Source organism: Hipposideros armiger, unplaced genomic scaffold, assembly GCF_001890085.2.
Source record: "Hipposideros armiger isolate ML-2016 unplaced genomic scaffold, ASM189008v1 scaffold_1229, whole genome shotgun sequence".
NCBI lineage: Eukaryota > Metazoa > Chordata > Mammalia > Chiroptera > Hipposideridae > Hipposideros > Hipposideros armiger.
In genome coordinates, this window is record NW_017732579.1 from 216,850 (window position 1) to 232,316 (window position 15,467).

Sequence of the window (15,467 nt, forward strand, 5' to 3'; positions counted from 1 at the left end):
GTATGTTCCGTCTCAAAAGTTTGCCAACCCCTGGAAGAGCCAATCCTGTCCCTCACAACAATTGAAAAATTATTCGAGAGCCATAAACATATTTTTACATAATCACCATTATGTGAATCATATCCTTTAAAAGTTTCATAAATGAAACAATGATAGTTTTATTTTCATTTTCAATTTTACTTCAGAGCCTGCGGCTTGCGAGCTGCAGTTTGCTGACCCCTGGCAGCTCTTCTATCTCAAAAGTTTGCTGATCCCTACACTAGAAGGAATCACCAGCAGATTAGATGAAGCAGAGGATCGAATCAGTGATTCAGAAGACAAGGTTGCAGAATACATCCAATCAAAACAAAAAAAGAATAAAAACCAATGAAGATAGTTGAAAGGACCTTTGGCACAACATCAGGCGCAACAATATTCGCATCATAGCCATACCAGAAGAAGTGAGGGAGCAATTGGCTTGAGAACCAATTTGAAAAAAAAATTACTGAAAACTTCCCTAACCTGGTGAAGGAAATTGACATACAAGCCAAGGAAGGACAGAGAGTCCCAAACAACATGAACCCAAACAGGCCCACACCAAGACACAACATAGTCAAAATGACAAAGATTAAACACAAAGAGAGAATCCTCAAAGCAGCGAGAGAAAGACATCTAGTTATTCACAAAGGAGCTCGCATAAGACTCAGCTGATTTCTTAACAGAAACTTTGCAGGCCAGAAGGGATTGGCAGGAAATATTCAAAGTGATGAAAAATGAAGACCTACAACCAAGACTAATCTACCCAGCAAGGCCATCATTTAAAATTGAATGAGAGATAAAGAGCTTCCCAGACAAGAAAAAGCTAAAGGAATTCATTACCACCAAGCCAGTATTACAAGAAATATTAAAAGGACAACACAGAAGAGGAAGAAGAGGAAGAGGAGGAGGAGGAGGAGGAGGAGGAGGGCGGCGGCAACGAAGAAGACGAACAACAACCACCACCAAGATTTAAAATATGATTAATACAATGTTGATAACTATGTACCTATCAATAATCACTTTAAATTTAAATGAATTAAATGCTCCAATCAAGAGACACAGGGTAGCTGAGTGGGTAAGAAAACAAGATCCATGCATACGCTGTCTACAAGAGACCCACCTTCGATCAAAAGACACACAGACTGAAAGTAAAGGAATGGAAAAAGATATTTCATGCAAATGCAAATGAGCAAAAAGCTGGAGTAGCAATATTTATATCTGACAAAACAGACTTTAAAATGAAGACTATAATAAGGGACAAAGAAGGACATCACATAATAATAAAGGGATCGATCCAACAAGAGGACATAAACCTAGTAAACATCTATGCACCAAAAATAGAAGCACCTAAATATGTCAAACAAATATTGACCAACATAAAGGGAGAGATCAACAGTAAAACAATCATATTAGAGCACGTTAACACCCCACTGACACCAATGGACAGATCTTCCAGACAGAAAATCAACACAGAACAGCGGCCTTAAATGACAACACTAGACCAGATGGATTTAATTGATATTTTCAGAGCATTTCACCCCAAAGCAGCAGAATATACATTCTTTTTAAGTGCACACGGAATATTTTCCAAGATAGACTAGATGTTAGGCCACAAAACAAGTCTCAATACATTTAAGAAGACTGAAATCATATCAAGCATCTTCTCTGACCACAGTGGTATGAAACTAGAAATCAATTACAAGAAATGACTGAAAAACACACAAATACATGGAGATTAAATACATGCTACTAAATAATGAATGAGTCAACAATGAGATCAAGGAAGAAATCAAAAGATACCTTGAGACAAATGAAAATTAAAGCACAGGACTTAAAATCTGTGGGACACAGCAAAAACAGTTGTAAGAGAAAAATTCAAAGCAATGCAGGCCAACCTAATAAAACATGAAAAACTCCAATCAACAGTCTATCCTTACACCTAATGGAACTGGAAAAAGAACAGCAAACAAAGCCCAAAGTGAGTAGAAGGAAGGAAATAATAAAGATCACAGTGGAAATAAACAAAACAAAGAATAAAAAAAAATCAAGAAAACCAAGAGCTGTTTTTTTTCTTTCTGAAAAGATAAACAAAATTAACAAACCTTTATCAAGACTCATCAAGAAAAAAAAAGGACCCAAATCAATAAAATCAGAAATGAAAGAGGAGAAATGATAACCAACACCACAGAAATACAAAAAATTTTAAGAAAATACTATCAGCAGCTATACACCAACAAATCAGACAATTTGGAAGAAATGAACAAATTCCTAGGAGCATACAATCTTCCAAAGTTGAATAAAAAAGAAAAAGAAAATCTTAACAGACTGATTACTACCAACAAAATTGAATCAGTAATCAATAAGCTCCCAACAAACAAAAGTCCTGGATCAGATGGCTTCACAGGTGAATATTACCAAACATTCAAAATAGAATTAACATCTATTCTCCTCAAACTATTCCAAAAAAAACATGAGGGAAGGCTCCCCAACTCATTTTATGAGGCCACCATTACCCTGATTCCAAAACCAGACAAAGACATTACAAAAAAAGAAAATTATAGACCGATATCCTTGATGAACATGGGTGCAAAAATCCTCAAAAAAATATTAGCAAAATAGGGGCCGGCTGAGTGGCTCAGTTGGTTAAGAATTAGCTTAAGAGTGCAAGCTCAGGGCCGCCAGTTCGATTCCCACATGGGCCAGTGACTCTGCGCCCAAGCTGAGCTGTCGCTGAGCTGCCAACAGGTTGACAGGGTGGCTTGGCTAGTAGTAAAAAATAAAAAATTAGCAAACCAAATTGAGTAATACATTAAAAAGATTATACATCACAATCAAGTGGGATTCATTCTTGGTACACAAGGTTAGTTCAATATCCGCAAATCAATTAACATGATACACCACATAAACAAAATGAAAAATAAAAATCATATGATCATATCGATAAATGCAGAAAAAGCATTTTACAAAATCCAGCATCGATTTTTGATAGAAACTCTCAACATAGTCGGAATAGGGGGAATGTATCTCAACATAATAAAGGTCATATATAAAAAACCCACAACTAATATCATACTCAATTGGGAAAAGCTAAGAGCATTCCCCTTAAGATCAGGAACAAGACAAAGATGCCTACTTTCATCACTTCTATTCAACATAGTACTGGAGGTTCTAGCCACAGCAACCAGACAAGAAAAAGAAATAAAAGGCATCCAAATTGGAAAGGAGAAATAATCTGTCATTATTTGCAGATGACATAATACTATATACATGGAGAATCCCAAAGATTCCACCAAAAAGCTATTAGAACTGCTAAGTGAATTTAGTAAAGTAGCAGGATACAAAATTAATATTCAGAAATCAGTTGCATTTTTATACACCAATAATGAACTATCAGAAGAAGAAATTAAGAAAACAATCCCATTTACAATTGAATTAAAACAAAAAAAACTCAGGAATAAATCTAACCAAGGAAGTAAAAGACCTATACTCAGAAAATTATCAGACCTTGAAGAGAGATTTTAAAGATCATACATATAAATGGAAACATATACCATGCTCATGGGTAGGAAGAATATAGTTAAAATGTCCACACTACCCAAAGCAATCTATAGATTCAATGCAATCCCTATCAAAATACCAATGACATTTTTCACAGAACTAGAACAAATAATCCTAAAATTTATATGGCACCATAGGAGACCCCAAATATCCATGGCAATCCTGATAAAGAAGAACAAAGCTGAAAGTATCACATTACCTGATATCAAATTATACTACAAGGCCACAGTAATCAAAACAGCATAATATTAGCATAAAAACAGACACATAAATCAATGGAACAAAATACAGCTCAGAAATAAATCCATCCCTGTAGGGTCACTTAATCTATGACAAAGGAAGCAAGAATTTACACTGGGATAAAGACAGTCTATTCAATAAATGGTGCTGGGAAAACTGGACAGATACACACACACACACACAAAATGAAACCGGACCACCTACTTACACCATATACAAGAATAAACTCAAAATGGTTTAAAGACTTAAATAGTAGTCCGGAAACCACAAAATTCCTAGAAGAAAATATAGGAAGTAAATTATCAGACATTAGCCTTAGAAATACTTTTACTGATGTATCTCCTCAGTAAAGGGAAACAAAAGAAAAAACAAACAAATGGGACTATAGAAAACTACAAAGTTTTGCACAGCAAAGGAAACCATCAACAAAACAAAAAGACATTCTACTGAACAGGAGAAGGTATTTGCCAATGAAACATCTTATAGGGGCTAATATCCAAAATTTATTTAAAAACTCAAACTCAAAACCAAAAATAAATCCAATTTAAAAAATGGGCAGAGGACCTGAACACGCATTTCTCCAAAGAGGACATTCAGATGGCCAATAGACATATGAAATGATGCTCAACATCACTAACCATCAGAGAAACGCGAATAAAAACCACAATGAGATACCAATTCACTCCTGTCAGAATGGCCATCATCAATAAATCAACAAACAACAAGTGTTGGCAAGGATGTGGAGAAAAGGGAACCTTTATGCTCTGTTGATGGGATTGCAAATTGGTGCAGCCACTATGAAAAACAGTATGGAAGTTCCTCAAAATATTAAAAATTACATTATAACTACATTATGTAGTCAAAAACTACATCATGACTCTGCAATTCCACTCCTGGATATTTATCCAAGGCAATCCCAAATGCTAATTGAAAAAAGTATATGCAGGGCCGGCTGAGTGGCGCGATGGTTAAGAACTGGCTTGGGACGCCAGAGAGCCCCGGTTCGGATCCCACATATGAGGGCCAGTGACACTGCCCTCCACAGCTAAGATGCTCAACAACAGCTCAACCTGGAGCTGGATGCCATGAGTCGCTGGCGACGGCATAGGCTGCAGCCCCTGTGGCAGTGGGTTGCCAAGGGCTACCGTGTGTAGCCAGCAGCCTGCGTGAGCGGCCAGCAGCCGCAGTGAGCGGCCGTCCAGAAGCCAGCGACTGATCTGCCTTGCCCGGAAAGAGCGCAATGATGGTGCCAACTTGGGCCAGTGAAGCAACGTCCTCCACAACTAGACTGAAGAACAAAAAACGACAGCAACTTGTCTGTTCCCCCTCCCCAACTCCCCAGCTCTGTTCCCATCCCCTCAATTCCCCAATAAAAATCTTTAAAAAAAAAAGAAAAAAGTATATGCACCCCTATGTTTACTGCAGCACGATTCACAATAGCCAAGAGATAGAAACAACCCAAAGCCCATCAACAGACGATTGGATAAAGAAATTGTGGTACATTTCCTCTGTCTGAGCAGCCCTAGGCTGGCACAAGTGGCAGCTGGCCTTGGTTCACAACTTGGCCTCTCAAGGCGCTTACAAGCACAGCATGGGTGGCAGCCATCTACACATTTCTTTGTGGCTCCTGCTGGGTGGCCCTGGGTGGGGCATAGGCTGTGGCTGAACTTGCTATATAGCAGGTCCCATCCAAGGTGGTCCTGAGGCTGGTGTCCCCAGTGTCCAGCTTCAAAACGAGCTGGAGCATTATCCAGCCACCTCCTAGAACACACCCAAGGAGCGGATTGGGCAAGTACCAGAGTCCTGCTGAGGCAGATCCTGCTCCGTAGGATCAGCCCCTGTACCACAGCTCTTCCACTGTAATCAAGGCCAGTCCTCACAACCAGTGAGCCCAAAGGTCAGTCCCTACCATTAATGTGCAATTATCAATCAAGGCTCAACTACAAGAGGAGGGCACACACAACCCACACAAGGGACACACCTAGAGCGTGTGGCTCAGGTGACCAGAAAGACTGCGCCACTGAACCCCACAGCACACCTACTATATAAGGCCACTCTACTAAGACCAGAACACATAGCAGCCCTACCTAATACATAGAAACAAACACAGGGAGGCAGCCAAAATGGGGAGACAAAGAAACATGTCCCAAATAAAAGAACAGAACAAATCTCCAGGAATAGAACTAAACAAAATGAAGATAAGCAATCTATCAGATACAGAGTTCCAAACACTGGTTATAAGAATGCTCAATGATCTCAGGGAGAACTTCAACAGAGAGATAGGAAGCATAAAAATGGAGATGGAAACCATGAAAAAGAACCAGTCAGAAATAAATAATAATGGAAATAAATAAATAATGGAAATGACTATATTACAGGGAATCAAAAGTAGATTAGATGAGGCAGAGGATCCAACCAACGATGTAGAAGGTAAGGTAGAAGAAGAAACCCAACCAGAATAATAAAAAGAAAAAAGAATCCAAAAAACTGAGGAGAGTTTAAGAGGCCTCTGGGACAATATCAGGCGTACCAACATTCACATTATATGGGTACCAGAAGGAGAAGAGAGAGAGCAAGGAATTGAAAACCTATTTGAAGACATAATGACAGAAAACTTCCTGAACCTGGTGAAGCAAATAGACACAGAAGCCCAGGAAGCACAGAAAGTACCAACAAGATGAACCCAAAGAGGCCCACACCAAGACACATCATAATTAAAATACCAAAAGTTATAGACAAAGAGAGAATCTTAAAAGCAGCAAGAGAAAAGCAGTTAGTTACCTACAAGGGAGCCCCCATAAGACTGGCAGCTGATTTCTCAACAGAAACTTTGCAGACAAGAAGGGAGTGGCAGGAAATATTCCAAGTGATGAAAAGCAATGACATACAACCAAGATTACTCTACCCAGCAAAACTGTCATTTAGAATTGAAGGACACATAAGGAGCTTCCCAGACAAGAAAAAGCTGAAGGAGTTCATTACCACTAAACCAGTACTACAAGGAATCTTAGAGGGACTTCTTTAAGATGGGAGGGGGGTTAAGGATAGATGAAAGGGGAAGGGATTAAGAAGTGCAAATTGGTTGTTACACAGTAGTCATGGGGATGTAGGGTATAGCATAATGAACATAGTCAATAATACTGTAATAACTAGGTATGGTGACAGGTAAGTATTACATCTATCAGGGTGATAGATGGGAATAGGGTTGGGGGCAGGGTGGAAAAGGTGAAGGTATTAACAAATACAAATTGGTAGTTAATACAGTATGGGGAATATAATCAACAATGTTATAAAGATCATATAAGTTGCCAGATGGGCATTGGACTTATCAGGGGGATCACTTCATAGACCATGTAGACGCCTGAACACTGTGCTGTACACCGGAAGCTGAAGTAAAATAATACTAAATGTCAACTATAACTAAATATATAGGTATACATAGTCACAGGATGTGGAGTACAACATGGGGAAGACAGTCAATGGTATTGTAATAGCTATATAAGATGTGAGAGGGGTAGTTTGGGGGGTGGGTTATCACTTTATGTGGGGTTTAAATGTCTATTACGTTGCTTTGTACACCTGAAACTAATAAAAAAAATATGGTACATTTATACAACAGAATATTACTCTGTCATAAAAAAGAATGAAATCTTACCATTTGCAAAAACATGGATGGCCCTAGAATATATAAAGCGAAGTGAAATAAGTCAGACTGAGAAAGACAAATACTGTATGATCTCACTTATAAGTGGAATCTAAAGAACAGAATAAACAAACAAACAAAACAGAAATAGACTCATAGATAGAGAACAAACTGATGGTTGCTAGATGGGACGGCGGTTGGGGGGATGGGTGAGAAAGGTGAAGGGATTAGGAAGTACAAATTGGTAGTCACAGAGATGTAAAATACAGTATGGGGAAAATACGGTAGTCAATAATGTTTTAAAAGCTATGTATGGTGTGAGATGGGTAGTAGACTTATGGGGGGATTACTTCATAAATTATATAGATCCTAACCTCTTGCCTGTACACCTACAACTAATATAAAATAATACTGAATGTTAACTACTATACAGCCACACACACACACACATATGGTCACGGGATGTAAAGATGTAAAGTACAGCATAGGGACTATACTCAATCGTATTGTAATAGCTATGTATGGTATCAGATGTATATAGACTTGTTGGGGTTACCACTTTGTGAGGTGTGTAAATGTCTAATTGTTATGTTGTTTTGTACACCTGGAACTAATAAAAAAATAAAAATAAAGAGTCATAACTAAAAAAATTAAAAGTAAAACATACCTTTCAAAAAACAAAACAAAAAACAACAACTCAGATGCAGAGAATTTAATTAACTTGCCCAGCTCAAATGCTTCGTAACTGCCTAAGCTGGTATTCTATCCAAAGAATACTACTAACCACTCTATTACTTATATTGCCTTTGTTCTAGGCCCAAATTTCTGAACAAATAGAATTAGCACAGATATATGACAGGTAGCATGAACTGTAGCAACCTGAGTAAGAAGTAAAGGGAGTCAAATGTACACAATTCCTCAGGCAAAGAAAAGTGCAGACCTTTACTTATCCACCCACCCCTTTCCCCACAATAAAGAGACTGGCCTGGCTTGTGTGCATCTGGGCAAAAGGACAATCTCTACTAACCCCAGCACCTGTTTTCTCAATATGACCTGAAAAGTTCCGATGAATTAGGGCATATGACTTTTGTCAATCAGGTCATCTGCTGTCAACTGGAAAAAGATAAAGTTGAAAGTTACTCCCAATTGTCCCACACACCATCCCCAACATCAATGACTTGCCAACACAGAAGCAAAAGACAGAGGGAAGCTGTCATATACACCAACTGAACAGAATTGCGAGTCCACAAATAAACCCATATATATGTGTCCAACTGATTTTTGGCAGCAGTGCTAAATCCATTCAATGGGGAAAGAATAGTCTCTTCAACATATAGTGCTGAGACAACTGAATTTCTACATATAAAGAACAAAGTTGGTTCCCTACCTCACACCATATAAAAAAAATTAACTCAAAATGGATGAGTGACCTCAGCTAAGACCATAAAACTCCTAGAAGAAAGCAGAGGTAAATCTTGGAGTTAGTAATGGATTGTTAGACATGACTCCAAAACTATCAGCAACAAAAGAAAAAACAGATATTGGGCTTCATCAAAATTACAAACTTTAAGTTGGACTTTATTATATTGGGTTGTTGGAAAAGTCATGATGCATTTTTGCAACAAAAACATAGAAAAAATATGTCATGACTTTTCCGACAACCCAATAATTAAAAACTTCTATGCATCAAAGGACACAATCAACAGAGTGAAAAGGCAACCTGTGGGGAAAATATTTGTAAAGCATGTATCTGATAAGGAGCTAATAATATCCAGAATATATAAGGAACTTCTACAACTCAACAACAAAAACCCCAAATAACCCAATTTAAAAATGGGCAAAAGACTTGAATAGACATTTCTCCAAAGAGAATATACGAATGGCCAAACATGCATATGAAAAATGCTCAATATCAGTAATTAGATGAATGCAAAATCAAAATCATGAGCTATCACCTCACACCTATCAGGATGACAACTATCCAAAACAAAAACATAACCAAAAACAAAACAAAACAACAGAAAATAACAAGGATGGCGAGGATGTGGAGAAATTAGAAGCCTTGTGCACTGCTGGTGGGAACGTAAAATGGTGCAGCCATTACAGGAAACAGTATGGCGGTTTCTGAAACAATTAAAAATAGAATTACCCAGTGATCCCACAATTCCATTTCTGGGTAAATATCCAAAATAATTGAAAGCAGGGTCTCAAAGAGATATTTGTACACTTGTGCCAGCAGCATCATTCACAATAGCCAAAAGACAGAAGCAACACAAGTGCTCAACAGATAAAAGGAGAAATAAAATGTGGCATATACATAAAATGAAATATTCAGTCTTAAAGGAAGGAAATTCACACATGCCACACATGCCTTCAACATCCTTGAAGACAACATATGTCAACATGTGTCAACAACAATCTTGAGGACATCATATCTAAGTGAAATAAGCCAGTCACGAAAAGACAGAGTCTATGATTTCACTTATATGAGGTATCTAGAGTAGTCAACCTGAGAAACTGAAAGCAGAATGGTGGTTACTAGGGGTCAAGGATGGAGTAAATGGAGAGTAACTGTTTAACAGATATAGTTTTACAAAATGAAAAAGTTCTGGAGATTGGCTGTACACAATGTAAATATACTTAACACCAATGAACTGTACACTTAAAAACATTTCTTAACTGTATTTACATACGTTGGCAACAAACAACTATGAATTTACATTTTCTTAAGAATTCACACTTATCTTACATTTACATTACATGTATAATAGAATAAAAAATATGAAATAGGAAATAATTGGACAAATGATGTGAAAGAACTTTATAATGAAAACTACAAAACAGAACTTAGAGGAATTAAAGAAGATCTAAAACAAATGGAAAGACACCTCGTTCATGGATCAGAATACTTGATATTGTTTTCAATTTTTTCCAAACTCATATTCAGTGTCAACACAACCCCAATGAAAACACCAGCAGGCTTTTTTTTTTGTAGAAATTAATAAACTGATCCTATAATTCTAAGATGCAAAGGACCCAGAATAGCCAAAACAATTTTAAAAGAGAAGAACAAGGTTGTAGAACTAACTCTACTTGTTTCAAGTCTTATTATGAACCTCCAGTAACAGAGATTGAGTGAGTGGTACTAATGCAAAGATAAACAAATAGATCAATGAAACATAATAGAGAATCCAGAATAGACTGACACATATATGGATAACTGAATTCTGACAAAGCTACAGAAGCAATTTAGTGAATAAAAAAGTTTTTCAACAAATGATGTGACAATTGGTTATCTATATGCAAAAAAAAAAGAACTTCCACCCATATGTTACATTATATAAAAACTTAATCCACACCTCCCTTTACCAGAAGGCAATAATCCCTTGGAGTAAATACTTGATTCCCTTCTATTATTCAGGTCAATACATCTTTTTGACAATGTCTTTTTCAGGTCAAAAACATCTCTGCCAAAATGGTAGAAAAAAGTTGTCAGCCAATTTCCTGTAAATGGGCAGATCAGTAGCATCTAAGAACCTGAAACAATGAAATCAAGCTATAAGGAAATTCCAACACACTAAAATGAAATCAAGTCCTGGGGACTGTAGAAAATAGCACCTGGAAGTGATACAACCCAGAAACTGCATACTACCCAGGAAAGATGCATAATTTGACAGTATTGGCTTATGACATGAATATATATGATTAAAGGCATTCACTACTTTCACGGCCACCACACATTCCAAATAGCACCAGTGACTGAACTCTGTCACCTGCCCATACTAGTCATCTCACTAAGGACAGCAAGCATCAAGAAAACTCATTTGCCTCACTGCAGTTTATTGACTTTATGCACCTTCAGAGACAAAAAACCAAAAAAAAACTGGACAGGAAATCTACTTGTGCCCTAATTAGCATCAGGGGCCACAGAAGGTATCATCCCTTAAAAGTTCCTGCTCTAAGTACACAAAATTAACACTTAATTTTTAGGTTAGGTTTCAGTTCCTGTATAGATTAGTAAATGGGAGAGAAGTGAATATTTTTATCAGTCATGGATCACTTATACATTCTGACCAATCATTCATGCCAAAAATATTGAGAAATAAGAACAATAACAGCTAACATTTATTGAGGACTTACTAGGTGCCAGGTTTCAGTAACCTTCACAATCCTCTGAGGCAAACACTTATTAATTCAGGGAGAGATTATGTAACTTGCCCAGAGTTATACAGGTAATAATAAACGGTGGGAACTTGGATTCCAAGCATGCTCATCTAACCACTATGCTATCATGCTTCAACCTACCAGGTTAGTTCTCTATCCTGTAAGCCAAGGGGAGCCAATGAAAAAATTTAAAGGACAGCAGCAATGATCACATTTACATGTTAGCTCATACTAATCTACACTGTGGAGGGAAGACTAATGGTGAGATAAGTAAGAGTCTCAAGAGACTGAAAAACTAGGTAAAAAATGCTGAGGAACTGAACCACATGAATGTAGAGGAGAGAATAAATCTTTACCTGGTAAACTTAGCTAGAATGAGTAATGCATTGGATGTTGTAGATATGAGAATGGATGAAGGGGGCTACCTTTCAGGTTACTAGCTTGGGCCACTGGTTAGTGATTATTTCTAAGAAGACAGAAGGAGGAGTTGTAAGTTTGGTTTTGTTTAGGGGACAGGAAGATGACAAGTCTACTTTTTACATAATCAGAAACAAAAGGAAAAAAACGAATTCTATAGAATTTCCCTCCCCTTACCAAGATAAACTTCCCACTTTCTAGAAATCTTATCTTTGAAATTAGGACCCCCTAATGCTTTTGCAAAAATAAGAAGTCACTTGGGCAGGAAGGGGCCTTCAACTTTACTAAGCCTTCTTTTTACAGATTAGGCATTGAGTGGTAAGGCTGTGTCAGTACCCTGCCTCGTGTATACTGGTTCTGATAGAACCCGGACTAGAAACCAGCTCTGCTGGCTCCTTCCACTTCACCTGTCCTCCCATTTCTACTAATGGGAACTCAAATCACCAAATACAATCATTTAGTATTCTTTAAAAACAAATTTGGATATGTCAGCTAAAACTCTGAGGCCTACTGCATATATTCAATTTTCCTAAAATTTCTTTTTTTTTTTTCTTTTTTGAAAAAGTTTCCTTGGCGCTAGAGTTTCTATGCATTTTAACGTTTCTGTATTTCCTGTCCTAAATAGACCAAAAAGAGGGTTTTTAAGAAATGACAGACTTAGTGTTCTACCATAAAAAACCACAGGGCCACTGACAAAACCTGTTCTGCCGAACCCAGGCCAATTAAATTTAGGGCTTCTGACGCCATCTGAATCTTACGTGAAACTGGAAATAAAGACCGGCCTGAACATGCCCCTCAGTCGGGCCCTGGGATCGACAGACTCCTCTGAAATCCTGTCCCCTGCGACCGCTTATAAAACGAGGAAGGAGTAGGGAGGCGCTACCCAGCCTTCACCAGCAACTTCCCTGTCGAGGGCCGAATGCCGGTTCTAAAGGCTTGGCTAGACATCTAAGTAGGCTTGGCCAGAAATTGCACCACGAAAACGGTATCGGCTGTCTCATTCTGAAACAAGCAAATTACTTAACATTCACGGTTCCCTGTCTGGCGTCTTTTGAAACAACCACCAAATCACTTAGTTTCGTCTAGCGATAAGCAGCGCTAGAATAGCCTAGCAGTGATGAATTCGGCTGGCTCATCCGGAAAAGACGGGCTTTCTAAGAGCTGGAGCCTCTGCCCGGAACCGACGCGCACGGTCAGGGTCGGCATCTCTCCTACCCCCAGGGGGCCAGAGTCCGAGCCCCGCATTCTGACAGCGACCCCACCCAACCTCCCCAGACTCGGGACCTTGAGCTGAGTTGAGTAACGCGGCGGTACCCGCGCCCGCGCTCACCGAGCTGCCGCCCGCGGCCTGCGCGCTCGCGCGCTTCTCCGGCATGGCTCCCGCCTCGGGCTCTGATGTCGCCTTCTCCTCCGGCTCCACGCTCATGCCGCGGCCCTGCCCACCTCGGCTAGGGGTGCTCTGGGACGACCACGGAGCCGCAGAAGCGGCGGCGGGGCCCGCACCCTCATGGGCTCCGCGGCCCGCGGTGGCCTGAGGGTCGGGCAGCCGAGGCTGGAGCGGGGGAGGAGGCGAGAAGAGAGCAGCTGTAGGGCCTGCCAGTCGCAATCCCCGGCGGCGTCAGCGATGGCCTCGGGCGGTCTAGAGGCTGCACCTAGCACCACAGTTCCCGCCTCAAGCTCCGGATCAGCCCCGGAGAACATCCAGCAGAGCCCACCCACCTCAGACCCCGCCTCCACGTCTGCTCGCTGGCGTGGCGTGAGAGCTCCGCAGCGCGCCGGAAGTACGTCATTTTCCAGGGACTCGAGCTCTATTTTCTTTTTTCTGACACCTAAGCGAGTCTGGCCAACCTGGAGTCCTAGATGTGCGGGGTTTTGGTAGTGACGGCTCCTCTGGGCTTGGTTTGTCGCCGAACTGCCAAACGAATGATTCCTGATGTCTATATCAAATCTATAGGTGGGCACGTTCTAGCACGGAAAGAGAGCCTCCCTCTTCTCGCTTGGAATCCCGAACTGGGGAAGTGCCAATACACTATAACTAGATATTCTGTTCCTCTCCAAAATCCAAAGAGAAGCTGAAGGAGAGCTCAGCTGGGCTGTGGGATGTGTGGGAAAGGCAGCCTTAGGAAACATACAGACCTCTGTTCCAGTCCAAACCACGTACCAACAATGGTGAATGTGAATTGATTACTCAAAGTCACGGACCTTCATCTGTAAATTGGGGACAATAGCGTACCTTGGGTAAGGTGTCGTTGTATGGAAATCAGCTAACACTAAACCTGGTTCCATAAATATCGTTATGATTACTGGCCAGAAAGGACCTGTGAGATACCATATCCTATTTTTCAGATGCCAACCCAACTTTCAAAAGGAAAGCGATTTGGCTAGTCCCAGAGCTAGGGAAACAGGATCGCCACAAATCTGGAGTTCAAATATAATCAATATTTTTTCCTATTAGATGTTTAAACATTCAGTATCTCCTTGAAGACCTTATATCTTACTCCTTATTAAAACTACCCAGGTGGACTTAATTGGAGGATGGAGTAAGCCCAGTCAGTCCACTGGGTGTTTGCGTGTTGTAGTGGTGTTGCAAACAAGTCATGCACAATCCTAAAGATTTTTGTGTGCTCTGCTATAGTGTATCCTCTGGTTTAGGTCCCTCCCAGGCCTTGGGCTGGTATAACCTTGGTGTCTTAGTCAGCTTAAGCTGCCATAGCAAAATACCATAGACTAAGTGGCTTAACAGAAATTTATTTCTTACGGTTCTGGAGGCTAGAACAGTGACCTCAGGGAGCCAGCAGTTTGGGTTCTGATGAGAGTTCTTCCTGGCGTGCAGATGGCCACCTCACTGTGTCCTCACATCAGAGAAGGTGAGAGCAATTCTCTGGTGTCTCTTATAAGGGCACTAATCTTATGAGGACCCCTGCCCTCATGGCCTTGTTGACTGGCGAAAATAACTCTCCAAAATGACGCACAAAAGAAAAGGATTTATTCTGAGGAAGGAAAAAAAAGAAACAAGCTAACTACTGCTGCAGTGTGAGAAACCACACTGCTTCATTACTGGGCTCCTATTGGCTGCCCACGTACAACTCTGACACCACGCTCCAACCTGCCGCCCATGTGGAGACTCGGAGAAAGAGCTATTTCATAATGGCTCTTTCTATTTATATCATCCCTCCCCCCCCCAAGGTATCACAAAGTTAAACATGGAGTCAGGGTCACAGTTAACAAGGGGCCCAGCTGCATCCACGGTTCTCCCAACTCTATAGTCAAGCATCACAAAATGCCAGTTCACTTTTATCAACCTCATTTAAACCTAATTACCCCCCAAAGGCATCAGCTCCAAATTCCACTACACTGGGGGCTAGGGCTTCAACATAGAATTTTGGGAGGATACAATTCAGTTCATAGCACTTGGTGTACAGAGTTA

General features: G+C 40.1%; 1 protein-coding gene across 2 annotated transcripts in view; it reads right to left on the reverse strand.

Moving 5' to 3' along the window:
* SLC71A2 (solute carrier family 71 member 2) overlaps positions 1–13,753 on the reverse strand; it is a 115,899-nt gene extending 102,146 nt beyond the window's left edge. For both annotated transcript variants that reach the window (XM_019633043.1, XM_019633042.1), the window contains exon 1: positions 13,371–13,753. In XM_019633043.1, coding sequence (XP_019488588.1) covers positions 13,371–13,466 — 96 coding nt within the window. In that variant the 5' untranslated portion in view covers positions 13,467–13,753. The remainder of the gene's footprint in view (positions 1–13,370) is intronic.
* Positions 13,754–15,467: the final 1,714 nt, after the last annotated feature.